This window comes from Lonchura striata, chromosome 22, assembly GCF_046129695.1.
Source record: "Lonchura striata isolate bLonStr1 chromosome 22, bLonStr1.mat, whole genome shotgun sequence".
NCBI lineage: Eukaryota > Metazoa > Chordata > Aves > Passeriformes > Estrildidae > Lonchura > Lonchura striata.
The window spans coordinates 7,616,266-7,641,768 of NC_134624.1; the positions used below are offsets into that span (position 1 = coordinate 7,616,266).

At 52.7% G+C, this 25,503-nt stretch overlaps 3 protein-coding genes across 6 annotated transcripts in view; 2 read left to right on the forward strand and 1 right to left on the reverse strand.

The window, feature by feature from the left end:
• Positions 1–3,231: 3,231 nt before the first annotated feature.
• On the forward strand, positions 3,232–8,222 carry CEL (carboxyl ester lipase). The gene is made up of 11 exons (XM_021543765.3): positions 3,232–3,297; positions 3,601–3,751; positions 3,989–4,111; positions 4,449–4,646; positions 4,738–4,868; positions 5,288–5,395; positions 5,623–5,740; positions 6,559–6,745; positions 6,991–7,194; positions 7,431–7,628; positions 7,981–8,222. Exons 1-11 carry the CDS (start codon positions 3,232–3,234, stop codon positions 8,204–8,206), a joined length of 1,710 nt encoding a protein of 569 aa, XP_021399440.2. The 3' UTR covers positions 8,207–8,222.
• Positions 8,223–8,754: 532 nt separating this feature from the next.
• Positions 8,755–15,878, forward strand: GTF3C5 (general transcription factor IIIC subunit 5). Its single transcript, XM_021543551.2, has 11 exons — positions 8,755–8,910; positions 9,504–9,726; positions 9,960–10,158; positions 10,936–11,131; positions 11,453–11,557; positions 12,025–12,139; positions 12,802–12,882; positions 13,387–13,484; positions 14,128–14,210; positions 14,504–14,646; positions 15,233–15,878. Exons 1-11 carry the CDS (start codon positions 8,758–8,760, stop codon positions 15,388–15,390), a joined length of 1,554 nt encoding a protein of 517 aa, XP_021399226.2. The 5' UTR covers positions 8,755–8,757; the 3' UTR covers positions 15,391–15,878.
• Positions 15,879–16,471: 593 nt separating this feature from the next.
• RALGDS (ral guanine nucleotide dissociation stimulator) overlaps positions 16,472–25,503 on the reverse strand; it is a 57,350-nt gene continuing 48,318 nt past the window's right edge. For 2 of the 4 annotated variants that reach the window (XM_077787899.1, XM_021543548.2), the window contains exons 2-18: positions 24,385–24,495; positions 23,784–23,977; positions 23,361–23,435; positions 23,021–23,214; positions 22,534–22,655; positions 22,185–22,400; positions 21,963–22,066; positions 21,555–21,639; positions 20,830–20,907; positions 20,648–20,734; positions 20,318–20,350; positions 20,060–20,181; positions 19,805–19,900; positions 19,457–19,658; positions 18,883–19,242; positions 18,636–18,750; positions 16,472–18,441 (exon numbers count right to left, since the gene is read on the reverse strand). In XM_077787899.1, coding sequence (XP_077644025.1) covers positions 18,266–18,441; positions 18,636–18,750; positions 18,883–19,242; positions 19,457–19,658; positions 19,805–19,900; positions 20,060–20,181; positions 20,318–20,350; positions 20,648–20,734; positions 20,830–20,907; positions 21,555–21,639; positions 21,963–22,066; positions 22,185–22,400; positions 22,534–22,655; positions 23,021–23,214; positions 23,361–23,435; positions 23,784–23,977; positions 24,385–24,495 — 2,370 coding nt within the window. In that variant the 3' untranslated portion in view covers positions 16,472–18,265. The remainder of the gene's footprint in view (positions 18,442–18,635; positions 18,751–18,882; positions 19,243–19,456; positions 19,659–19,804; positions 19,901–20,059; positions 20,182–20,317; positions 20,351–20,647; positions 20,735–20,829; positions 20,908–21,554; positions 21,640–21,962; positions 22,067–22,184; positions 22,401–22,533; positions 22,656–23,020; positions 23,215–23,360; positions 23,436–23,783; positions 23,978–24,384; positions 24,496–25,503) is intronic. The other 2 variants (XM_021543550.2, XM_021543549.2) reach the window with 2 other exon arrangements.

Below are 25,503 nucleotides of genomic sequence, written 5' to 3' on the forward strand. Positions count from 1 at the left end.
AATAATTTTTACTTTGGGGGTAGCAACTCCTTATCCTGTCTTCTTCCTCAATCCCCAAGTGCCCAGCAATCTTAGCTCAGAAGGGAATGTGACTCAGGCCTTCAACTGAAGGGCTGTCACCCACAAACCCTGAAGGCTGGATGTGGCCCTGCTTTTATCACTGGCCACCAGCTGCCTCTACAGCTCTTGCCTCCTCCCCTATGATTCAGCAAATCTTCTTTGAGGGGAAAAACAAGCACACAAGTGAACAAATCACAATGTCAGATTACAAAGATGAGCGGGGAAAAGCCGCAGCTCGAAGGAGGGAGATAAAAGTTGGTGAAGTTACACGAGCCAAGGATGAAAATGCCCAATAAAGACAAGGGTTTTTTTGAAGGGGAGCAATAATAACGTGAAAAAAAAGGTGTTGTAGTTTGGATACTTAATGCTGTGGAACATTGTTAAGAGTAAGGGAACACAATGTGGAAGGAAATGAAGAATATTCTACCCTCTACTATCTGGGCATTGCACAGGGCTGATAGGGATTTTCACTGGTGTAGATGAGAACTGAACAGTCCATTCTGGTTTACACTGGAACAGAGTTCCCCTAAAAAAGCTATTTTCAGAAGGAGGAGTTTCTGCTCTCTGTAACGAAGATTTCCAATAATCTGGAAACCCCTTGCCAGGCACTTTGAATGTCACTGTTTCTGGAAAAGGGGATGCAAGCTATTAGCAGAGGGGAGTTGGAAGTAATGTTTTAACTCCTGACAGCTTTGGCCACTGCCTAGTATTTTTATATCATAGCCCTTTTCCATAAAGGTTTTGTTTCCTGCTTGAGATAAAACAAAGGATCAGTGTAACAGCTCTATAGAATAAAAAGTAAAAAAGAAACTCCAGCCAAACCTTAGCTAGGAGATGTAATATTTCCTCTAAAGGCATTCAACTCTACTCAAAGTCCAGACTTCCATGAAATCTTAGGGAAAATAAATGTTTGGAATTCATGGAGAACTCATACCACATTTGGGGAATCTCTCAGCCCAGCGAGTCCTCCAGTGTCTGTGAGAAAGATGCAGCCTTCCCCTGAATTAAATGCAACATAAAAAGTAAGCACAGAAGGAAGGGGAGCTCAGGAATTGTGGACACATATGGGATGGATAAACTGTTCCCAGAGGGAATGGGGTTTTGGGGTACATACTTACACTGCTGCTCTTCCCTAGGAAACACAAAAGAAGGAACCATGGCACAACCCAGAAGCATTCCCCTGGAGCTCACCCAGGATATTGTTGCTGTGTAAGTCCTGGAAAGAGTTCCAGGGTGGCTCCTTTTAAAGCATTTCCCTGTGCTGTGCTGCCACCTGCTTTCACAGCTCTGGGAGTCTCCCCTCAGGTCTGACAATACTCAGGTGACCTCTAGAACTCCAGTGTCAGCCCACCTGAAAAGGGGAGAACTGATCACCACGTTCAAATGTCTAAAGTGTGGCTACAGAGAGGATGGAGACTCCCTTTAGGAGGTGTCACATGGAAGAAATGAGGGGTAACGGGTACAAGTGACTCCTGGGGAAATAACAATTGGATACTAGAGGACAATTTTTCACAGTCAGAGCAAGCAGATATTGCAATAACCTCCCCAGGGAAGTGCTGGATTCCCCAACATTGGACACTTCTCACATCAGCTGGAAAGGGTGCTGGGCTGTCTTAACCAGACTGGGCTTTTGCCAAGGGAGGTTGGATCAGGTGATCCTTGAGATCCCTTCCAAGCTGACAGTCTTTGTTTCCATTAAAATGTGCTATTGCTGCACCCTACAGGCTGCAAACAGCTCTTTTATCATTAATCACAACTTCTAAGCTAGGCTTATGGTTTCGTGGGTGGAAACTGGCTCCTGGCTATTTGGGGCTGGTTGTGTTTTCCCCCATGTCAGAACTCTCACAGAAGCAACACACGAAGTTCCCACCTTGCTGGGATGAGCAGGAGGAAGAGCAACAGCTGTAACACAGACACACAGACACACAGACACGCCACCAAACCAGACTCAAAGACCCCACAGCATTGGGGACACAGGACTCAGCTGTGCCACATTCTGGATCCCCATGGGGAAGGGAGAGCTTAGGAACAGGGGGGAGATGGGCTGAAGACCTTCAGCTGCTGCCTTGTTCTGCTTTATCCCTTTAGTTTTGGCAAAAGAGAGGAGGCACAGGGAGAACCTGCCTGGCAGGGGCCACTCCTGCAAAAGTCCATTTGAGGTGAGGGGACTTGGGGATGTGCTGAAGGGCACTGCCCCTCCCAGCACACCCCACACATCCTGGGATGCAGCAAACCTGCCTTTCTGCCAGGAATTGATGCCATGTGTTCCTGTGCCACCCTGGCCCCGACTGGCTTTGCCAGAAGAACAATCTGGGAGATCTCCCACAAGCAACATCTTTCATTTTCTCACTGTTGGCCTTCACCTGCACTTTTTAAAGGAAAAAAAAATTAATTGCATTTTCTTATTGTATTGCCCCTTGATGTAGATGTTGGACCAAAGCTAAATGAGCCCACTAGTCATTCAGCTGAGTCCCTTATTTTCTGGAATCCGGAGCACAAACTTAATTTTCACATGTTCCAGTGACAGCCTTATGTCTCTGTGAGCCACAGGCAGAGTGCAAACCTGGTCCCCTCCCTGTTTCTTAGAAAGAGATTTCCTGTTTTGGGGTGAGAACCTGATTGGCTGCAGCAGAATCTGTCACCCACACAATGACATCTTTGTGGTGAAGAAAACTCAACTAAACCACTCAATGCTGCTGTCTAGACCTGGAAGAAAGAGTGCACCAATGCTGTGGATAAATGGGTGTCTACATTTTCATAATAACTGACTAATGACTCCTCTGGGAAGCTCAACAAGTACTCAGGAGAGAGACAATCATCCAAATGAGCTGGTAATACACCAGAGAGGAAAATTAACAGAGAAGTTGCATTCCCAAATAACTGAGTGTGGGAAGTATATATAGTCTGATGAGGATGGTGGCCAGGTGGAAAATAGAAAAGGTACCTGGGGAGGTTTGGATTCCAGCCCAGAGAAGCAGCACCTGCAGGGCTCTCACGCAGACATGCCCATCAGCCATGGACTGGCCTCAGGCTGCTGAAGGACAAAGGTGAAGAGCTGCCCTGCTCCAGCTCCGAGCCAAGCCTGGCCCATGGCTCTGGCACACACCTGCACTGGTGGCTTTATAAGCACAGCCCTCGAGCTGGGACTGTCCCCTCAGGGCTGCCCTCAGCATGGCTCGCTGGCACATCGTGGGCTTGGCCCTGTGCTCCTACCTCGGGGTAGCCTGGGCTGCGACCGTAAGTGCAAAGGCTGGGCTTGCACCCTGAGGCTGAAGGGTTTCTCCTCCTCCTGCTGTTTGTCTTTGGGACTGGGGGGGAATTGCTGCTCCTCTCTGCTCCCAAGGGCACCTGCAGGACGCTGCACAGACACAGAGCAGGGGCACCTCTGGGCTTTCCACAAGGCACCAAGGGCATGGATGGGGAGGGTGGGATGTGAATGTGTGGGGAGGGTGGGATGTGAATGTGTGGCAATGTGGGAAGCCACACATTCAATGGATTGAGAGCAATGGAATTTTTTTTTCTCTGTGCTATCTCCTGTAGCTGGGTGTGGTGTTCACCGAGGGAGGATTTGTGGAAGGTGAGAACAAGAAACTGGGACTCTTTGAGAGCTACATTGACATCTTCAGAGGGATTCCCTTTGCTGCTCCTCCAAAGAGACTGGAAGACCCCCAACCTCATCCTGGCTGGGATGGTAAGGTCCAACATCTGAATGCCTTGGGTTTGGGGCTTTATTTTTGCTTCTCTCCAATCTGGCACATATGGGAGATGGCACAATATATTACTCAGACTGGTCACAGTGGTAGGGGAGGCTTTGCTGCCACTGCACTGCCATTCAGAGAGGAAAGGATGGGCGAGCTGACACCTTGCAACCAGAGAATGGAGCTGTGGCCCTTAACTAGGACATGCTGTCTTCCCTTTCCCCTCTTAGGAACTCTGAAGGCAAAAGAATTCAAAAAACGCTGCCTGCAGGTGACGCTGACACAGACTGATGTCCGTGGGAGCGAGGACTGTCTCTACCTGAACATCTGGATCCCTCAAGGGAGAAAAGAGAGTATGAGCTTGGGAGGGACCTGGGATGGACTTTCCCACCTGCCTTGTGTGCACAGATTGTGCTGCAGCCTCTCTCAGGAGTTCTGTTCCATAGTGGGCAGGTGCTGAGCAGTGATTATCAGGGGGAAAGGTGGGAACAGTGTCAGACAACATCCCGCCTCACCTTCATCCCGTTGGGAGGGTCAGCCTCTTGAGCAGAGCAAGGATTTTCTTGCAGAGCATTGAGTCAGCTCCTGCCCAAGGCAGGTGGGGCGATGCTCAGGGAGGGGTGAGGGGATGGAGGGGCAGCACCTCCCAGCTCAGGGGGGCTCACTCTGCCCCCGTTCCTCTCCTCACAGTCTCTACCAATCTGCCTGTGATGGTTTACATCTACGGCGGTGCCTTCCTGCTCGGAGGCAGCCAGGGAGCCAATTTCCTGGACAACCACCTGTACGATGGGGAGGAGATCGCCGTGCGGGGCAACGTCATCGTGGTGACCATCAACTACCGCCTGGGGCCGCTGGGCTTCCTGAGCACCGGCGATGGAAACCTGCCAGGTAGCACGGCTGGTCCCTGCCTGCGGCCCTGGCCCCGGCTCTGGCAGCTTGGCTGTGCCCCTGTCACTGCCGGCTGATCTCTGTCCCTCAGGGAACTACGGGCTCAAGGACCAGCACATGGCCATTGCCTGGGTGAAGAGGAACATCAAGGCCTTTGGGGGTGACCCGGACAACATCACCATCTTTGGGGAATCGGCCGGTGCCGCCAGTGTCTCCCTGCAGGTGAACGCTCCTCGCTGGCTCTGATCAGAGCCCCTGCCCTGTCAGTGGGACAGAGGGACCCCCTGGCACTCATCTGCGTTCCTCCCTACCTGCTGCCCCATTGATGTCCTGCCCTGGCCAGGACAGCAATGCTCAGCCTCAGTGCTTTGTAGCTGCTCCTCCTTCAGCTTCATCAATCCCACCAGTGCAGCCATGTGTTCTGTGAAGAAACAGCCTTTACCTTCCATGTTCCCCTCCTCTGTTCCTCTTCCCAACATCTCACTTTTTAACTTTAACTCCTGACACAGCTGAGCACCCCAAGACCTGGCAGTTTCCCCAGGCTGGGTGCACAAGCTGTGAGGTGACCAGTGGGGTCTGGCAGGCCATGGTCTCCTCAGGACTTTGTACCCAAACCCCTCTTGTTTCCATTTTGCCCCTAGATGCTGTCCCCAAAGAACAAGGGCCTGTTCAAGAGAGCCATCAGCCAGAGTGGTGTTGGGGTCTGCAGCTGGGCCATCCAGAGGGATCCACTTGTCTGGGCCAAAAAGGTAACGTGCAAGTCATGCCTGAAGGACTACAGAAACAAAAAATATTTTCCCTAGAGTAGAGCCTAGCTAGGAAGGGATTGGGCAGGAGCTGTGCCCAACAGAGCTGTGGACAATCGCTGCTTTGAGATTAAAATGACATTTAATCTCACCCACCTATCTGACTGCATAAATACAACTCCTGGGTTTGGAGGTAATGGTAGGATGTTTCTCTCTCTCTTCTCCTGCAGCTTGGAGAAAAGATTGGCTGTCCCACAGACAACACCGCTGACTTGGCCAACTGCCTCCGTGTCTCTGACCCCAAAGCCTTGACTCTGGCCTACCATCTGCAGCTCACCAATCTGCCCAGTAAGTCCACCAGGCCATGATGTGGTCCATCAGCCACCCTGGGCTTCCCAAGCTCTTGGCAGGACTATGGAGCAATTGCCAGTATGTTGAGGTGCTGAAGGGCTTGCGCCCTTCATAAAAGGGGCATTAATGTGAGCTCTTGCAGTCTCCTTTCTGTAGGCAGATGCACATTGTACCGTGCAATGGCAGCAGTGGCAGAGGGATTATCCAATGCCTTGGCCACAGAGCAACTGTTTGGTCTTCCTGTTCTGTGAAAGCAGCAAGATCCCAGAAAACATCTTATAAACAAACAAACAAGATCACATCCCTGCTATTTCTATTTGAGTCGCTGGGTGGAGTGCAGGAACGCTGCTGCTTTTGTGCCTGTGGGTATTCCTTTCCCAAGAAGATTCTCCTGGTGCTCCTGTTCATAAACCACAGCGTTTAGCCTTGGTCTGAACAGAGAGTGACCAGAACACTGCTGTGCATCTGTACACTCTGGGGCTGGCTGTCCTGACAATAAGACAGCAAGGCCAGGTGGGATGAGAAGCTCAGATCTTTCCTATATTTGTCTGCGATTTTTGGGAAGGGATTTGCAGGAGAGGATTTGTGGATGTTCCCAGATGGTGTTTGGCTGGCAGATCTCTTGCCCTTCTCCTTCAGCCATAGTCATGAGGTTTACCCTGCACCTGGGTAACCTCTTGCCCATACTGAAGTCACTGCTCACGCTGTCACTCACCTCACCTTGTAATTTCCTGAGCTTTTGAGTCATGGGATATGCCAGAGCACACATCTGTTTTTCCTCACCACCTAACAAACTCCTCCCTTGTCTCCTGCAGTGCCCCTGGTGCACACCCTCGCCCTCGCTCCGGTTGTGGATGGGGATTTCCTCCCAGACACGCCAGAGAAGCTCTTTGCCAACGCTGCCGACATCGACTATGTGGCCGGGGTCAATGACATGGACGGGCACATCTTTGCCGGCATCGATTTACCCGCCATCAACCGCCCCCTGGTGAAAGTCACTGCGTGAGTCACAGGTGCCCTCAGAACCCTCAGGAGGAGACATCTGCTCTTCAGTGGAGCTCCCAAACCCCAGGGAGTCAGACTTGAGTGGACAGGGCACAACCTTCCAAACAGGATGTCACTCCAAGCCTGGGTGCCCAGGCCTTTGGTTGCGGAGTCCAGAGCCTTGGAGAGAAAGGAGCAGGCAAGAGCCCTGCCCTTCCTGAAGCTGCTGGTCAGGAATTAATTAATATCACTTGTCTTTTCAGTGACCAGGTCTACAATTTGGTCAAAGGCCTCACTGTGGACAGGGGCGAGGCTGGAGCCAACGCCACCTACAACATCTACACACAGAGCTGGGGTGACAAACCCGAGCAGGAGGTCGTGAAGAAGACAGTGGTGGAGCTGGTCACTGACTACACCTTCCTGATTCCCACACAGCTGGCACTGGACCTGCACCTGCAGAATGCCAAGTGAGCAGCTCAGCCCTGGGGATGTTGCAGATGCAGGAGGGTTAGGTAGAGAATTGGAAATGGAAGTTTAAAATGGCTCAGGGTGTTTTCTCCTGAAACTACCCCATGTGAGGTGATGCATGTGAGCATCTTCTAATTCTGACTCTCTGGCCCTGGTGGTATTTGGAGTGCTGGTTGGGATTTGCAGCCCCTTCTTCTGCTTTCTCCTTGCCCAGCCAGTCTCTTTGATTTCCCAGGAGTGGCAAGACCTACAGCTACGTGTTCTCCGAGCCATCCCGCATGCCCATCTACCCCAGATGGGTTGGGGCAGACCATGCTGACGACCTGCAGTACGTGTTTGGGAAGCCCTTTGCCACCCCCGTGGGCTACTGGCCTAAGCACAGGACTGTCTCAAAGGCCATGATTGCTTACTGGACCAATTTTGCCAGGACTGGGTGAGTGTTTCCCATTACACATTATGGGCTTGATGCAGCCCTTCAGGCTGCTTGTTTTGTTCAGGAGTTTTTTAGGATTATTCCCAAAATCATTATGTTCCATTTCTGTATTTTTTATTCCTTAATCCTGATGTTCATAGAGAAGTTAAGTCCCTTTGTGAAGTTGGGATGAGGCCAATGGGGATGGATGGAGGAGACTGCAGGTTATCAACTCACTTCTGGCAGGCAGGATTCCTATGGCTTGTCTCACTGTCAGATTCTCTCTTTTCCTCTACTTAAAGCCTGACTTGAGCATACAGGGTTCCTGCCCAAACCTTCAAAACTGAGCTTCTCTGTTTTCTTTTTTCACCAGGGATCCCAACAATGGGTATTCGGATGTGCCCGTTTCCTGGCCAGCCTACACCAACAATGGCAAGTACTACCTGGATATCAACCACAAGATGAACAAGGACTCTGTGAAGCAGGACCTGAGATCCCAGTTTGTGACCTTCTGGAACTCGGTCTATCTGAAGCTGCCACAGGTTGCCGATCTCCCAGGCGGAGTTAACGTTCTGAAGCAAAAAACCCCCACCTTTTAGAGATCATTAAAGCCTTACTTGTAGCTGAGTGGCTCTGTTTCTCTGTTTTCTGTTTCTCTGTGTTGGCTGTGACAGTTTCCTTGCTAATGTCCAGGTCAGGGAGGATGGAACATCCTGAGGGCATGGTGTCCTGAGGGCAGTCAGTCCCGGCCAAGCTGTCCTTGCGCCAAACTCTCTTCTCACCCTCACCTTTGTGTCCTTCATTTGCGGCATTAAACATTGCTGAGACGAAACGTGAAACAGGGGAGTAAAACCTTGTTTCTGTGAGCATTAACACCACATTCCTCGCGCGAGCAGAGAAACGCGCCGCCATTCGCTCCGCTCGGCGTTGCTTCCCTTCATTGCGCAGGCAGCACAAAATAACCCACGGGGGAGGTGATTCTGCGTGTGTTTACGGCCACAAGCTGGGCTGAGGAGCCCCGAAAAGGACAGGACGAGGACAGGCCGGGCCCAGCGCGGCCGCGGAACCGTCGTGCGGCGGAACCTTGGCGGCGCGGCCCGCGGGGCGGGCGGGCGGGCCGGGCCGGACGGGGGCGGCGGCGATGGCGGCGATGGCGGCGGCGCGGCCGCAGCGCGGCCCGCGGGGCTCGGCCGTGCTGGAGCTGCCCCGCGCCCCGCGCTTGGTCTGCGTGGAGTACCCGGGGCTCGTCCGGGATGTCGGGGCCATGCTGCGGACGCTGGGAGGAGAGCAGGGCGTGTCGCGGGTGAGGGGGGCCCGGCGGGGTGAGGAGCAGAGGTGCTCGCTGGGCTGAGGGTGAGGGGTGGTGAGACCGGGCCTGGCTGTGGGTAAGGGGATGGGGGTGAGAGGGGGCCTGGGAGAGCCTCCATGTGGGACCCTCTGTGTGAGTCCTTCCAGCCCAGCAGTCCCCACGCTGTGGTGGTGTGTGGGTGAAGCCGCTTCCCTGCTGTTCTCCATTAGGGATTCAGGCGGTGTGCAGTAAAATCATGGGATCCCAGAATGGTTTGTGTCGAAAGGGACCATAAAGTTCATTCAGGACACCTTCCACTAGACCAGCCTGCTCTAACCTGTCCCTCCAGGGACGGAGCAGCCACAGCTTCTCTGAGCACCCTGTGCCAGATCCTCCCCACCCTTATAGGGAAGAATTGCTTCCTCGTATCCAGGATATTATATTTTTAATTTATTTCTTCCTGATCCCCAGGATGTGAGTGGCTGCAGGGGTCGGTGGGGCAGCAGTAATCCCCCTGGGCTGTGAGGGGAGCAGTGTGTGGGGCTGGCACAGGGGCTCAGGCTGTGCGGGTGGCACGCTGACAGGGGCTGTGCCCCCCTTGCTGACAGATCTACGCCGACCCTGCCAAAAGGCTGGAGCTGTATTTCCGCCCCAAGGACCCCTACTGCCACCCCGTGTGTGCCAACCGCTTCCCCACCTCCACCATGCTGCTCAGGGTAAGGAGGAAGACCAGGAAAAAGCAGCAGTTGGACCCCGAGGAACAAAACCAGCCAGAAATCCAGTTTGAGATGGAGATTCTTGGGATTGTCACCACTGTTTACAAATTTCAAGGTAACCCTTGGGATTGTGTGCACGTGGCTTAGAGGTGAGTGTGTTTGATGGGAAAGGGAATTGTTTCCCCTAAGCAGTTGAGGACTGGAAGGAAAATCAAGTATTGTTACAGCCTCCCTGCTGGATAAACCTTTGCAAAAACTTGCCAGACTCTTGCTCTTGAAAGTTGAGTGTGAGAAATATTGTTGGATTCACAACAAACTTCACAGTGCTTTAACTTTTGTTTCTTACAGGAATGTCTGACTTCCAGTACCTGGCAATGCACTCTGGCCCTGATGGCAAACAAACCTCCATGTATGACAAAGTCCTGATGCTCAAACCAGAGAAGGAAGAATTCTTCAACAGAGATTTACCTCTTTATATCCCACCACCCATTTTCTCACGTCTGGACACTCCTGTGGACTATTTTTATCGCCCAGATATACAGCACAGGTCAGTGTCTTTTCTCATGATACAGCTTTCATGCATTTCACCCTTTTAATTTCCTGCCTTGTGCTGTTTTATCCCTCTTGATTTGGCACAACAGAGGCAAAAAAACACCAGAAACTGCCTGGCAGTGGCAACCTCAGCAAAATTCCACTTGAGGATTTGCCAGGTGAGGGGAGCTGGGTATCTGGGTATGAGGTGATGATGATGTCTGTCCCAGCTCACCTCAAACAGTGTGGGATGTAGGACTCAGCTCCTGCCTGCTTCCAGAGGGCTGGAGCCAATGGCAGGGTTTCCAAGGATCGGTGCCATGTGTTCCTGTGCTCTCCTGGCCCCAACTGGCTTTGCCAGAAGAACAATCTGGGAGATCTCCCACAAGAAACATCTTTTGTTTTCTCACTGTCGGCCTTCACTGGCAATTTTAAAGGAAAAAAAAATCTAGACTGAGTTGGTTGTTCCCTCTTGCTTTGCCTCTGTCTCAGTGTTGCTGCAGTAGCTCCAGAAGAGCAAATGCAGAGGGTGAAGCCTGTCCAACACATTTCATACGGATCATTCCTGAGTGCTGGAGAGTTTTCTGCCATCCAGGGCAGAGCTCCTCTGTTCAGTGTGCAAATGGATGTAGTATAGAAGTTTGGGGATTTATTTAAATTTAAATTTTCTTTCTTCAGTGGTGCAATGAGAGTCTTTTATGGTACCAGTGTGTGATCAAGGGAGGTTGGGTCAAAGTTAAACCAACCCATTGCTCACCCAGCTGAGTCCCTTTTGTCTTTCCCTGTTCCTTAGGGAGGGATACAACAATCCCCAGGTGTCTGGTGAGAACCTGATTGGCCTCAGCAGGGCCCGGCGCCCACACAATGCCATCTTTGTCAACTTTGATGATGAAGAAATCCCAACTAAACCACTGGATGCTGCTGTACAGAACTGGAAGAAAGTGTGCACCAATCCTGTGGATAAAAAGGTGGAGGAAGAGCTGAGGAAGGTGTGTGCTTTACTCCTGGTCTGACCACTGTCCGGCAGCAAGCTGGGGAGGAAAAACTACATTTTTTTCCTAGAAATTCTTGGTGATTCTAAGTGCCTGATACAAGTGTGAGCAGGTGCTACTGACACTGCTGTGTTCATTTCAATTCTGCAAGTCAAGCTTTGAATCTGTGGCTTAACTCACATTAAGCCCCCATCACCATCCAATAGCTCATATTGAGGGCCAAAGGCCCTGATATGGACCTGAGTGCACTTGGGAAGCTGCTCTGCTTTTTTGGGAGCCCCTTGCCACTGCTGTGTGTTTGTCTGTGTGTCATTTCAGCTCTTTGAAGTGCGTCCCGTGTGGTCTCGCAATGCGGTCAAAGCCAACATCAGCGTCCATCCAGACAAGCTGAAGGTGCTGCTGCCATACCTGGCCTATTACATGGTGAGTGGCACATCTGTGAGCAAGGGAGCATCACCTGGCTCTTCCTGCTCCTTTACCACTTCTGAGGTTCTGCAACTAAGTACCTGATTTAATTTAATGTAAAGAGAAAGGAACTGCTTTAGAACCAAAGCTGAAGCCAAGGAGGATTCAGTGACTTTGCTAACCACCTCTGCAGGTCAGACACTCTACGTGACTGTTCACCTGGCAGTGGTAGCAGAAGTTTTCCACACAAGCACTTGGCTGTGACCTTGCAGGTTGGTTTGTAAAAGCACACAAATATTTGTGCTTTGATGCTTTGATTGCCAAGTGTATAAATATTGGCATGGCAAGTGAGCAAAGAGCTGGTAAAACAAATATCTTTGGGCAATGAGGGAAAATATTAGAACTTTCCAAGGACCTTGGTACTGAAAGGAGTTGCAACACTGTGGTGCTTTTTTGTAACCATCTTCCCTCATGTGTTTGTGCAGTTAACAGGTCCTTGGAGAAGCTTATGGGTTAGGTTTGGGTATGACCCCAGAAAACACCCTGAAGCAAAGATTTATCAAGTGCTGGACTTCCGAATTCGCTGTGGAATGAAATATGGTAAAAGGGCCCAACCCACAGAGCTGCTCTCTCTGCTTTCTGGTTAATCCTGGTAGTATTTTTCTTTTTATGTGTTTTTCAAACTCTTTTGCCATATTTCTGCTCTGATGAACATGTCACCTTTTGAGCTCCTTCTTTACTGTAGTTCCTTTTAAAACTCCTGTAATACTTTATTCCATAGTATGCAATAGCTCTTTCCTCATTTGGCACATTCTAAACTCTGCCTTTCCTCCTCCATATGTTCCAAGCACAAGGGGGTGTAGCAGAGCATCCTCCTCCTCACTCAGGGGAGGCACCAAGCAGGAATTCTGGTGCTCACTAAGCAGCTTTTCCTCAAAGACCTCAGCGTATCCTGCAGGATGCTGGGTCTCAGACCTTGGATGTGGAGTTCCCTGCTCTGATTTTGCAAAGGAGAAGTTTGAGGAAAAGGAGTTTCTGATGCCATATAATAAGTCCATGACAGAGCTGGCATCCACTCACTGACATCAGATCACATTTCCAAGTTAAAGGGTTTTGCTGATCTCTTCTCCCCACCCTGCTAAAGCCAGCATATCCCAAAGATCAGCCTGCCCTTCCCACACCAGGCCTTGTGTTCCTGACTGGGGATATTCTGCAGAGTGCTTGCCCTCAGTTCATGACTGGATTTTGCTTTTCACCTCTAGGTTATGCTGCTACTGACATGCCTGTGAAAGCAAAACGCAGCACGTACAACTACAGCCTGCCCATCACTGTCAAGAAACAAGGTATGCTAGGCCAGAAGGGCTGCCTGGCTCTTCTGCTTCTCTGTTTGCCCCATCCTAGTCACAGGTGGTGAAGGGTCTTCCTGTCTTCTAGCTGAGCCAAAACTGGAGCTTGTGTTCTGGTTATAATGTTGCTGCTGTTAAGCCAGAGTAAAATCTGCTGGGAAGTGTTGTGGGAGTCTGGCTGATCCACAATATTTGTTAGCAGGCAGGAGGCAGTTGTGCAAGCCACACTGGGAATTCAGAATTCACTGAGGTGCAGAGAATGGAGGAAGTTCTCTTTTATATGTCAAACGAGAGTAGAAAATGTTAAAATTATGAACAAATAGGCTCTGGAAAAAGCTTCCCAAGTCACCACTTTTCCTGGGATTGTCCAGTAACATCTCTGAAGAATGAGCAAAGTACATGCTCTGTTGCTGGTTGGTCTGGTTTTGTTGAATCAATAGAGAGAAGTGACAGTCCAATAGGAAAGATGTCTCTTATTAGAACTCTTTGTTTTCCTTTCAGGAAGTCACACTGTCACTGTCCATGACCTGAAACAGGGGCTGGGTTCAGCTGGTACATCTGGGGCAAAAAAGCCCCCCTGCAGCAGGTATAAGCTGAAGGTAAGCATGACTTTTTATACCAAAATCTTGAAATATATCAGTGAAATAGGGATGTTTCCTGGCTTATTAGTCATCAAGGGATCAGCTGTGAGTGAGTTGATGTGCAAACTCAGGTTTGCCTGGGAAGTTCCTAGTTGGTTATGGCACTATGGAACACCACCTGAGTGTATTTTGTTACATGCTGCAAGGTGGGATTGGTGCTTTCCACCCTCATCTTAGATGCGAGGAATATTTTGCTTCAATTGATGAAATTGGAACTTGATGGGCAGCGAAGTGCAAAAAAATCACCATGTCTTTATCAGGTCATGCTGCAAAATCCAACAGGGTGGAATAAATAAATAAATGAGTCTTGCTCTTCCTTTTTTTTTGCTAGAATGGAGGCCGTGATGCACTGCTAGGCAGTGACAGGCTGCAGACAGAGCTGCAGGCTGGAGAGGTGCAGTGTGTTCTCTGTAGCAGTGCTGGTGTGACTGTGGGTGCAGGGACACCTTGGGGCATTCCTCATTCAGCTTTATCTTCTGCCACATTCAGATCTATGCCTTAAAACTTGTTTCTCTTGGAAGTACCATATTCTTGAATCAGCCCATCGAAAGTAGTTTCATTGCAGCATAAATGCACATGAATCCTTCTTTCCTCCTCTTAGGAATCCATCTACATTTTCCGAGAAGGAGCCTTACCCCCTTACCGACAGATGTTCTACCAGCTCTGTGACTTAAATGTGGAAAGGTACTGCACTCTGACAGCTGAGTCTTAGAGACAGATTTCAAAGCCTGTTGTTTATTCCCTGTCCATTCACCCCTCTCTCCCTGAGCAGGAACATCTGAGGTATTTGGTTGCTCAATAAAAACAGAACAGTCTTTTCACACATGAACTTCCTTTCCCATCTGACAATTACCTGGATAACCAACTGTGCTATTCCAGCTCAGTGAAGGGAAATGGAAGTAAAGCAATGTGCCTCATTTGAAACTCACAGCTGAGTGCAGAAGATTAACATTTCCTTCCCTTTTGCTGCTCTTTAGCCTGCAGAAGATCATCCATCGGAATGACGGCACGGAGTCGGAATGCACGGAGCGGGACGGGTGGTGCCTTGCCAAGACGAGTGATGACCTGAGGGATAGCATGTCCCTGATGATAAAGCAGATCATCAGATCCACCAGACCTGGTAAGGATGCTTTGAACGTGAGGATGTTGTCCTTGGCACTGAGAAGTGTTCCTGCATCCTCTGTGTGTTCTCTGGGATGTCGCTCGTGCCAGTGTGGGAGCTGCTGACGTGCAGTGGGAATGTGGGTTGGCATTAGGGATGGCTCAGAGTTAAGGTTTTCTATTTCATCTTCCCACCATCAAAAGCCCTTCAGCTTTTAAGTGTCTTCTGCACAGTGATAATCAAGATCTTAATTCTGACATATCTGTTGGTGGCATTTTATTTCTTATTGATACTATTGATTGACCAAGAAGTGAGGAAATTATTTCTTCATGATGCTGGGCCAAAGCAATAATATCCCAGTGAATTGGGTCAGAATGAGGCAGGAGAGGAGGCACAGCAGTGCAGCTCTGCTGCTGTTCTACTCTTCTTCCTGGAGTGTGGAGAGGGTTTGCTCTGGGCTTGATCAGATTCTGTTAAGATGTGCAATATTTGCTGTGCGCCTGAGGCTGCTGCTTTCCTCTCACATGTTCTGGGAACTCAATTGCAAATGCTCCCAGGTTGCACTGAGAGGCATCACAGTATCTTTCTTTCTTCCCAATTTAAGCTCTTTTCTCAAATACAACAAGCAGTGAAGATGGCAAAGAACAGCTGGCATATGAGTCTGGAGAGGATGAGGATGATGAAGAGGAGGAGGAAGAGGACTTCAAGCCTTCTGATGGGAGTGAAAATGAAATGGAGACAGAAATTCTGGACTATGTGTGAACTCAGTGAGCAGTGTGGCTGCTGTGGACAGAACTGTCTCTGCTCTTGCTCCTTGAGAGCCAAGGGTTGAGGATCTGGGAAAGCAGAGCTTGTACTAAGCTGATGATGTTCTCTCTGCACTGACTGCTGGTGGGCAGCATTCTGGATGTTTGGGAGCCACTGCCTGCATTTTCAGAATTGCTGGCTGAGAAACCCTCCAGCAAGCTCAATGAATTCCCAAGAGCAAGCCCAGAATCCAAACCAGCTGGTAACACCAGAATATGGGAGAAGCTGCATTTCCAGATCTCTCCATGTGTGGGAGTGCACTCTCTCCAGGTTGGTGGCCATGTGGAAAATAGAAAAGGTGCCTGAGGAGATGCTGGGAGAAGAAGCAGCCTAGTGCTGCTGGAGTCCCTAGGACAGGTTTTGCTTGTCCAGAGGGAGTGAAAATACTGAGCCATGCCTTCAGCACTGAGCCTCGCTGAAAATAAAGCCAGCAGGAAAATACACTTTCTGGCAGTGATTAATTCCCTTCCTGGGGTGTAGTGTTTGTTGTCCTCATTACCTGATGCACTTCTCAGGTGTTTTGACTTCCCCAACTAGCAGTTAGCAAGGACTGGAGGCAGCTGGCAGAGGGGCAGAGCTTCAGGTGTACAGAATGCCACTGCCAGCTGCATTGTTCCCACCAAATGAAAGCCCCAAAAATTAAAGTGCTACAGGCATTTTCTAGATGTGCGTTCCCCACTGTGTTGTGCGCACACCTGAAAGCCAAGCTTTCTTTTTTAAAGGGAGTTAAGACCTCCTCCTGTAACCCCCTATGGGCTGTTACAGTTGCTTTTACAGCAGTTACTTGTAACACAAGTGGCAAGTAAACCCAACAAATTAGAAATGAAAAATGCAACAGTGTCAATTCACAAGTTCATTTCAAAATTGACCCGTTGTTCCTCAGCCAAAAAGCCTGTTTTTCAAAACAAGCTTCAACCCACCAGAGTGAACATAAAGTATGTACTCCCCCACAGTCAGGTCCATCCCTCTTTCTCCAGGAAGGTGCTGCCATTTTGGGGAAGGAGGACAGGACAAGCCCTGCCTTGGGGCAGAGACCTTTGAGCATCAGTATTTTATTGCAAAGACTAATTACATTGCTGTGTACAAGTCACACCGGGCAGTGTGCTCCTTCATTGAAGTGGTACAAAATACAGACGGTACAGCCAGTGCCCGGTGGCACCGGCGGGAGGGGAGGGGACAGTCCCAGGGTGGGCAGAGGGAACACCCTCCCAGGGGTGCTGGTGCCCAGGGGAAGGGGCTTTGGGCAGGGGGGAGGCAGGAGGCTGCCCGTGCGTCAAGGAGCCAGGAGCTCCCATCATGTGCATCGTGGGCCACGCTCACATCCACACAGCCTCTTCCCCTGCAGCCCCAGCCCTGGAGTGTGGTCCCTGTCCTGGAGCAGGGGAAGGCACCGCAACCACCCAGGAACTCTGAGGGATGGGAAACGGGAAAGACCTGCTGGAATGACGCGCTTAAAAAACAGACATGGAGGCAGGAGCAACAAAAGGTCCCCCTTTGGTTAGTGTTTCTTACAATGATTAAAACAAGCATGTCTGCCCCTGCTTGAGCAATTAGTGGTAGAGAATTTGGGAGGGGGGGCTGGCAGGGTGTGCACCCCTTGAGCACAGCAGAGCAATGCTGCTGCTGGTGCCAGTGTCCCTCCCAGCAGCCTTAAATACCAGGGGGGCACAGGACAGGGACTGGGCTGCAGGGGCAGGGGGAGGCTGGATTAGTAAAATGTACAAGTTTGCCTCTTCTATTTACAACCAATAAATACTGAAAAAAAAAAAAAAAAAGAATCAGTAAACTTTTTTTTATACAAAAAAAAAAAAAGTCTCATTGCTGCTTCTCCCATGGTCAGTGTTTGAAAAAGTCCGGTTAAAGCCCAAGGTGAGTGGCACTTTCTGTGGGTCAGGCAGTGGCAGCTGGGGCACCTGGAGCACCCTGGGCTCTCTGGCCCCTCACGTGCCCACACAGACCCGAAGTCTCTATTTACACAGTTTCAGACAGAACTTTGCTCTCCTCCTCCTCAAGCTGGCAGCGCTGGGGGCATGGTCTGAAGCTCCCCCTCGGCAGAAGAGACACTGGCATTTGATCTTTGGTGCAAGTTTGAACTGGCCCAGTCCAGCTGGAGGATGTGCTGGATGGGGAGAGGAGTGAGACCACGCAGACTTCCAGCTGAGGAGAGCACGAGGCACCCACTCCATCATGGCACAGCCACAGGCTCCTCCACGGGGCTCAGCACTGGTGCAGGACTGCATCCTTCCAGCTCACCTCCCAGCCCAGGGCATCCGTGGCTTCTCCCCAGGGAAGAGACAGGCAGAGCTGTGCGGTGGTGGCAACGCCAGTGATCCCAGGGAGGACAGACATGGAGGTAACACTGGGAAAGCTGAGAAGGAGGCTTGGCAGCCCCTTCCAGGGTGATGGTGGCTCCTGCTCTGCTCTGTCACACACAGCCCCTCTGCAAGTCACTGCTCCTCGGCTCGCTCAGACACAAGGCACCTACGGCAGAGGCGGGCTCCAGCTCTGGGCTGGCTGGGCTGGCCGAGTGTCGCACCGTGGAAGGTTAAAAAAGCAAAACAAAACAAAAAATAGACAAATCCCCCCCCACTGCTGCCTTCTTGTGTAGAAAAAAAGACCTGATTGGAACGGGGGCTTGTGCAGAGAGAGGCAGAGGCTGACACCAGTTGCCAAACTCTCAGCTCTGGGTGTGGAAGGGAGGTGCACGGCCGTCGCCCGTGGGTGAGGGTCACTCCTCTGCCCTGCAGGGCAGCACAAGGACCGGCCACAGCCAAGCCTGGAGCAGCTGCCCCCAAGGCCCCGTCGGTGATGGGTGGCAGTGGGGCTGAGGCTAGAAGATGCCCTTGGCGATCTTCAGGCCTTTCTGCTTCATCCTGGGCAGGGTGGAGCTGGAGCCGTGCTTGATCTTCACCCCCTTGGAGAAGCCCCGCTTCTTGAGCACAAAGTCATAGTTGGCAGCGGAGTTCATGGCGTAGAAGACATTGGCATTGTCGGGGATCTTCAGCTCTGGAAGTGAACAAGGATGAGGGTCAGTCAGGTGCCCTTTCCTTGAAAAGGGACCAGAGTGGGGCTAAGGTTTGTCTCCCACTGCTGGGACATCTCTTGCTGTCACCTCTCATTCCAGCTGCAGCCTGGTGCTGCCCAGGCCACAGGGCTGCATGGCCCCAGGAAAGCCCCCACACCCCAGCACACACACACACCTCTCTCCTCTGAGATGATCTGGACAAGCTCATAGTCTTCAGGCCGGTCCCCATCCAGGTTGTGTTTGGCCATGGCCTTGCGAATAACCACGGGGGTCTTGTCCTGGCTTGTCACCTGTGAGCACAGAGTGCTGTGAGCTCAGAGCACTGCTAAAGCCTCCCACTCCTCCCAAAATGTGCCGTGCCCATATCCAAAGAGGACAAGCCACCCACCCCTCCCCGGTGCTTCCCTGGGGATGTGACTAACCAGGATGCTCTTGTACATGTTGCCGTTGTCCACAGCCAGGCTGACTCGGATGATGCAACAGTCGTCGACCTGCTGGTTGTAGAGGGGCAGCGAGAGTGAGGAGTAGCTGGAGATGCCGGAGACCGAGCGCTTGTGTGTGCGGGAGGCCGTCACCGGCGTGGAGGAGACGGAAGAGGAGGAGGCACTGCTGGAGCCTGAGCCGATGCCTGACGTGTCCAGGGAAGAGAGGGAGGTGGATTCCCAGAACTGGAGGGCAGGGAGGAGAGGGGATGCGGAGGACACAGTGGGTTTAGCTTCTCCATCGGCCACAGACGGGGCGTACCAGCGCTGGGGGAGGGAGGCCAGAGGGATCTCACTGACCTGTGACAACGGGGGACCGACACAACTACAGCCACCGAAGGCACGAGAGCCTTGCCGTGCTGCCGGAGCAGCCAAGGGCAGGGGCCTCCCGAGCAGCCCCCGGGCCCCCCGCCTGCTCCCCCCCCAGCCCCAGCGCCAGGGCAGAGGTGGGACAGTCCCCACACGATGGCCACAGTGGCCCTGGGACCCCTGGAACCTGAAAGCTGCCACGTACCTTCTTCTCCTGGCAGTCGGGGGACTCGGGGATGAAGCTGATGTTGATCTCCTCGACGTCAGAGCTGCTGGAGCCAGCGGAGGTGACGCTCACCGAGTCAGTGGTGTCCCCACTGCACAGGTACTGCCCACACTTGAGCTGGTCGAAGGATTTCGAGTGGGAGCTGCCGCTGGCACAGGGCTCGGTGCTCGGTGGCTGCCGGCTGCCAGGAGAGAGGCGGGGCAGGTGAGAAGGGAGCAGGGTGAGGGTGCATTTGGCTGGCAGGACAGCGGCCATGCCCGCCTGCTCCCCTGCAATGTCCAGCCAGAGACGCCCCACACCAGCCCCCACCTCCCACCGGGGACTCACTCGCTCCATCTCTTGATGATGCCTGTGTTTTTCTTGGCCTTCAACGTGTTGCTGGCTGACTCTGACAGTGGCTCAATCTCACACGACAGCCCATAGCTGGCAGGGGAGAGAGGAGGGTTTGAGCTCCCTGTGCTGCCACCAGGTGTGAGGGAGGCAGAGCAGAGAAGGGGAGCACTGAGCAGCTGCTGCCATCAAAGGAAATGAGTGGTGGGACCTCCCGAGGCACCAGCACAGCCCCAGACCACTCTCACTCACCTCTCGGCCTCGCTGAGCCGCTCCAGACTGTGGAACCACTCCACGAACTGGTCCTCCTGTGTGAAGCTGTAGTTGTTGCAGGCTGACTGGAGCAGCTTGATCTGTGCAATGACTTCGAATTCCTGCAGCAAATGGAAGCCATGAGACCAGAATCTCCTCCCCCAAAACTGAAGAGCACAAAGGAAAAAAAGGAGAGGGATCAAGCCCAAAGTGACTGGCACAGCCTGTGATTGCACCAGGTCAGGGCAAAGCTCTCACCTTCCTTCTCTTCTCAAAGTTGATCAGCCCACCCTGGAAAAGAAAGGGATGAAGGTCAGTATGGAGCAGAAAGAAGAATATTGCTCCCTCCCCTATCTATCTCTGTCTTGCTGCTACTGCAGTGCGAGTAACCCTGCTGAGAAAAAGCAGCCCATTTCCTTGGGATAGAGGTGGATGGGCAGAGTTAGATATGGGATGTGGTGTGGGACACAGGATGTGCAGTGTGGGATACAGGATGTGGTGTGGGATACAGGACACAGGGAGGGACCAGCCTTCATTTTATCAGCCCAGGCTCTGGGAGGAAGGGGAGGACAGGGAGGAGGTACTTACATCCAGGAAATCCTTCATGGCCGTGTCCAGCATCACCAGGTCCGTGAGGAAGGTGCCAAGGTAGGGAATGGTGCCCTGCATCACGCCCTGTGGGGACAGAAGGGACAGTGGGGTGAGCAGAGGGGGGACCAGCCCAGGCAGCTGCTGGGGACAGGGCACAGGGACAGCCCTGCCAGCCTCACCATCTCTCGCTGCTGCTGCTGCCGCTTCTGAGCCCTCTTTGGGTTGATCTCCAAGGTGGCAAATTTGGATGTGCCCTCCTGGATGGTGGGGAGAGGTGGGATCAGCACAGGTGGGAAATGGCACTATTACCTATTAGCTAAAATTCACACCCATTTTCATTCATATAACTTTCATGGTAGGAAAGAGGAAGAAATCAAAGCTTTTTCATGGCTCACAGAGAGGAGAGCCTTAGCAGATAGGAACTGCTGCTCATTTCTGTATAAAGGCCTCCCTAATGGGATGTTTTGTTCCCTTCTGTATTTTGTTTCCTCTCAGTCCCTAAACCAGAGCTAGACTGGGATCTGTGGAGAAGCTCCACATGCAATAAAGACAGTTTTGCTGCAGCCTTTCACCAACTCCACCACGCCACCCGGAATCAAGAGGACTTTGCTCTGGCCTGTTAACATGCAGCTGCCTCTGGGGACAAGCTATCACCTGGTGTTCTGGATCCCATCCCAGTGCTTATCTGTTCCCTCAATTGATTTCCCAGCTCCAAGTAGCAAGTTTTGGGTGGAGAAACAGAAATTCCAGCCTTGGTCTGAAACCCCTGCGTGTTCCCCAGACTCAGCACACCCTGCCTGTGACTCCAGCAGCTCAGCCAGGGCTTCATCCCTGTGGCTGGAACGCCATGGAAACCTGAGCTGCCTGCCAGGAACAGGGCAAGGTGGGTCCTCCTTCCCCCTACCTTGATGAGAAGCTCCCGGCTCAGCGAGTGGTTGTTCTCGTCGGAGAAGATCTCTGAGAGCTCATGGAAGGTGCGGAAGCTCTCCCTGCACAGGGGCAACAAGGGGAAAAGTCAACAATGCTGCCACGCTGGGATTTCCTCCTTGGGCTCTCTTCTGCTCACCCTAATGACCCCAGTTATGCTCAGCTCTTTGCTGGCTGGGAGCTATTCCAAGGTGTTCCACACGGAACAGTGAGGTGATGATGCTTTTATTTCCTCACCCTCCTGAGGTCCCTGACACCTCACACTGGTCCCTGGGTTTTGGGCATGCTCCAGGAGGCAATGCTGGAGCTGAGGTGATCCCATTGGCACATTCAAGTGCCACAGCATGTTCTTCCCCTTGGAAGCAGCCCTGGAGCAGCTCCTTACCGCAGGACCTCGTCCCAGGTCTTCTTCAGCCGGTGCACAGCGTTGCACTGCAGGGCCGAGAGGATGGCTCGGAGGGAGGAGAAGTTCTTCAGGATGCGGCACTCCTGAGGGCAGACAAGGAGATAACAGGATTTGGATGAAAAAAAAGCTGGAGCATCTGCTGATATTCCAGCAGGGCAAAAGCTCATCCCTTGGGTGGAGGTGGGAGGGGGGCTGTCCTACCCGAGCCACTTCGATCCACCGCTCCACCACCTTGGCCCTCTGCTGTGGCTTCAGGGACCTGTCCCCGAGACAAGTGGCGATGACACAGTTGGCCACACTGTTGAACTGGGAGACCGTGGCACGGATGGTGGGGGCCAGGTGCTCTTTGCCCTTCTTGTCCCTCTGGGACCAGATACAGCCCAGGCAGTGGTAAGGCACCACTTTCTTGAACAGCTCCTGGAGGATAAAGGGATGGAGAAGGGCTACTTTGTGTTCTCCTGGGAGAGAACAGGCCAGGAGGAAAAAGGGATGGGAAGAACCAAGCCCATGCCCAGAGCACCACTGACCCAGCTGGTGGGTGACTACTCACAGCATCCATCAGTGTGAACTGCTCTGCCACCATCTCTGGAGAGAAGGAGAGGAAATCTGGCTTCCCATCCCCAACCCCGTTCTCGTCCACCAGCTGGAAGGTGCAGCTGCCGTGGTCCACAGCTGCAGGAGACAAAGGTGAGGCTGAGCACTGCAGTGCCCACACCAGCCCCCTGCAGACACCCACACCCCACCTCCCAGGCTCTCCTTTCCCATCTGGCTTCGCACCTCCAGCAACAAGGCTCAGATAAAAGGACACTCATTTTAAACCTGGGTGCAAGTGTCTTCAGAGGATTAAAGGCAGATTAGCTAATCCATTTAGAAATGCCACTCCTGCTGCAGCTGGATTGGCTTCCCAGGGATCCCCCCATGTAAACAGAGTTCACGAGTGTTCAGTGGCTCAAGTTTTGGAGACCCTCTGGGCCAACCAGCAGCATTCCCTCCACCTGCAGCCCCCAATGACCCTACAAGCCAGGGGAGGAACCCACCTTCAGCCTCGGCCTCGCTCTGCTCTTGCTGCTGGAACTGGGCCAGCAGGATGCGGGCGCGGCGCTCCAGGTCGGAGCCGGGGATGTTGTGGCGCACGTAGGAGATGAGCTGCTTGAGGCAGGCAAAGTCAGGGGGCTTGCGGAAATCCTCTGAGTACTGGTCCAGCCAGGCCCCCAGGATGGAGGAGATGGTGCTGCAGGAAGGGGGAAAACACAGGTAAAGAGGATCAGGTGCCAGGAGAAACCTGTGTGCACCCCCACAAGCCCAGGAGCAGCGCTGGGATGACACATCCTTCCCAAAGAGCTGCCAGCAGAGCCAGCACAGCTCAGGCAGACTTACTTCTTCAGCTCCATCCTCTCGTCCACAGTGTGCCTGGCGTGGTCCCCATTTGCCTGCACGTGGAGTTTGCCATACCTGGTGGGGCAGAGGTGAGGCAGTGAGCACCCTGCACTCAGCTGCCTCTCAGAGCAGCCTTTTCTCATCCACATCACCCCCAGCTCTGCCACAGGGCCAGGATGAACCTGCTACACAGTGTTCTGCTCCCTCCCTCTGCCACAGCCTCCCTGTTACAGGAAAAGGGAAGCAGGCAGCACTGGCCACCTCACTGGAAGAGCTCCAGCTTTCCAGGAAGTTGTGTCCTCCCTGCCCTGTCCCAAAACCCACACGCTGATGGAGCTGGGAGAAGCCACCAAACCCCCAAGGCATTAGAGCAGAAGGTGCTGGGGCTTTCCTGGCCACCCCCAGCTGTTTTTTGGGCCTCACCTGTTAAGCAGCAGGTCCAGCACTTGCTTGGTGGTGGCGAAGGCCCGGTAGGTGCACAGGAAGATGGTGACATAGGTGGAGTCATTGCCCTTGAAGGCTGAGACCAGGTACTCCACCAGCTTCTCCAAGGTCCCGGCTTTTATCGTCCGCACCTTGCACGTCTCGTAGAGGTTTAAGGCTGACTCATTCTCAAACTGCCAGGACAGGAGCAGAAGTCAGTGGGCTGGGTAAATTCAGACACCATCAAGTGCAAAATGTTCCCAGCAGCTTCACAAGTTCAGGTCTAGGCTGGGATCCCCACAGAGCCTGAGGCTCTCCTGGCTGGGAGTGGAAAGCTGAGTCTCCTCACACAGCAAACACCAGCAACGCAGCTGAGAAGATCTGAGCACGTGGGAAACCCCAGGAAAGGCCTCAGAGCTGCCAAAATCTAGAAACAATTTAGGAGTTGCCCTATTTTTCCAAACGGGGCTGCAGATTGTTTCACCTGTACCCCTGCAGAGGGCAACGGGTGCTCCCACCCCCTGCTCCCAAATCAGTACATGATTCCCAAGGCAGGAAACATCTGAATCCTCCCCTGTGGCAGGAGGAGCCCCCAGCTTACCCCCAGCCAGCGCTGCCCTTTGTTGGCCGTGTGATGGAGCTGCACTTTCCGGAGGGATATGCTGTAGATCACACCATCCTCCAGCTCTTCTCCAATCTCCTGTGTGGAGCTCTGCATGGAAAGACAAGATACACCATGAGATAAGGAGAGCAAAACGTGGCAGAGATGCTTTTGTGGCTCCTGCGAGGGATCCCAGCAAGCCAAAGGCAGCAGCTGGCTGGCAGTGAGTCTCCCTCGCCTGCTCAGAAATGCAAACCAGGTGTCACCAGTGTGTCTGGCTGGCTGAGCCTGCCCACAGTGGAGCCAGGACTTTGGGAAGCTGCTGTTGGTCTGTCCCACATTCCCTGGCTCCATGTCTCAGCCCTTCAGCAAAGCCAGGCTGTGCCAGTGCAAGGTGGGACCCCTCACAAGGCAGGGAAAGGGACAGTGACAGCACAGCCCCGTGCCCAGCCCTGGCTGCTCCCCTCCCCAAGCCTCTGCCTCTCCCGTGAGGTGACATTGTCTCCTGGTCTGAGCAGCCTCAGTGATCTGAACCAAGCACCCTGGTGCACTTCCCTAATAAATAATCCCTGTCAAACCAAGCTGCCCACAGCACGAGGCAGAAATCCAAAGCTCAAACTGAGGGGAAATCCCAGAGATCTGCACCAGGGTGGGATCAGGCACAGCCAGGACCAGTCTGGGCACAGGGTTCAGGCACCTCTGGGTGACAGGCACTGAGCTGTGAGGCTCCCATTTGTGCTCTGGAGGATGGAGAGCACCAACAATTTGGTGAGGAAAGGGGTGATGCTTCTCAGAGCAGATCCCCAGGCACACGACTCCCCCAGCACCACACACCAGCACGGGCTCAGCAGCAGCTCCAGCCCCACAAGGACAGTTTGGTTCCCTCCTCCTCCTCCTCCCTAACCACGCTCTGCTGAGTCAGTGCCTCCCTTAAGAAGATTTATCCAGATCCTTTTAAACACTGCAGGGATCTCCCCCGCCCTCCATCCCCCTCACCAAATGGCAGGACGTGGACAAACACATGCCAAAACCCACAGCTCAGCAGAAGGAGAAAATGCCCGAAAGCAGTAAGCTGGTTAGAGAGGGAGTGACCATCTCTGGGATACAGAACTGAGGGGA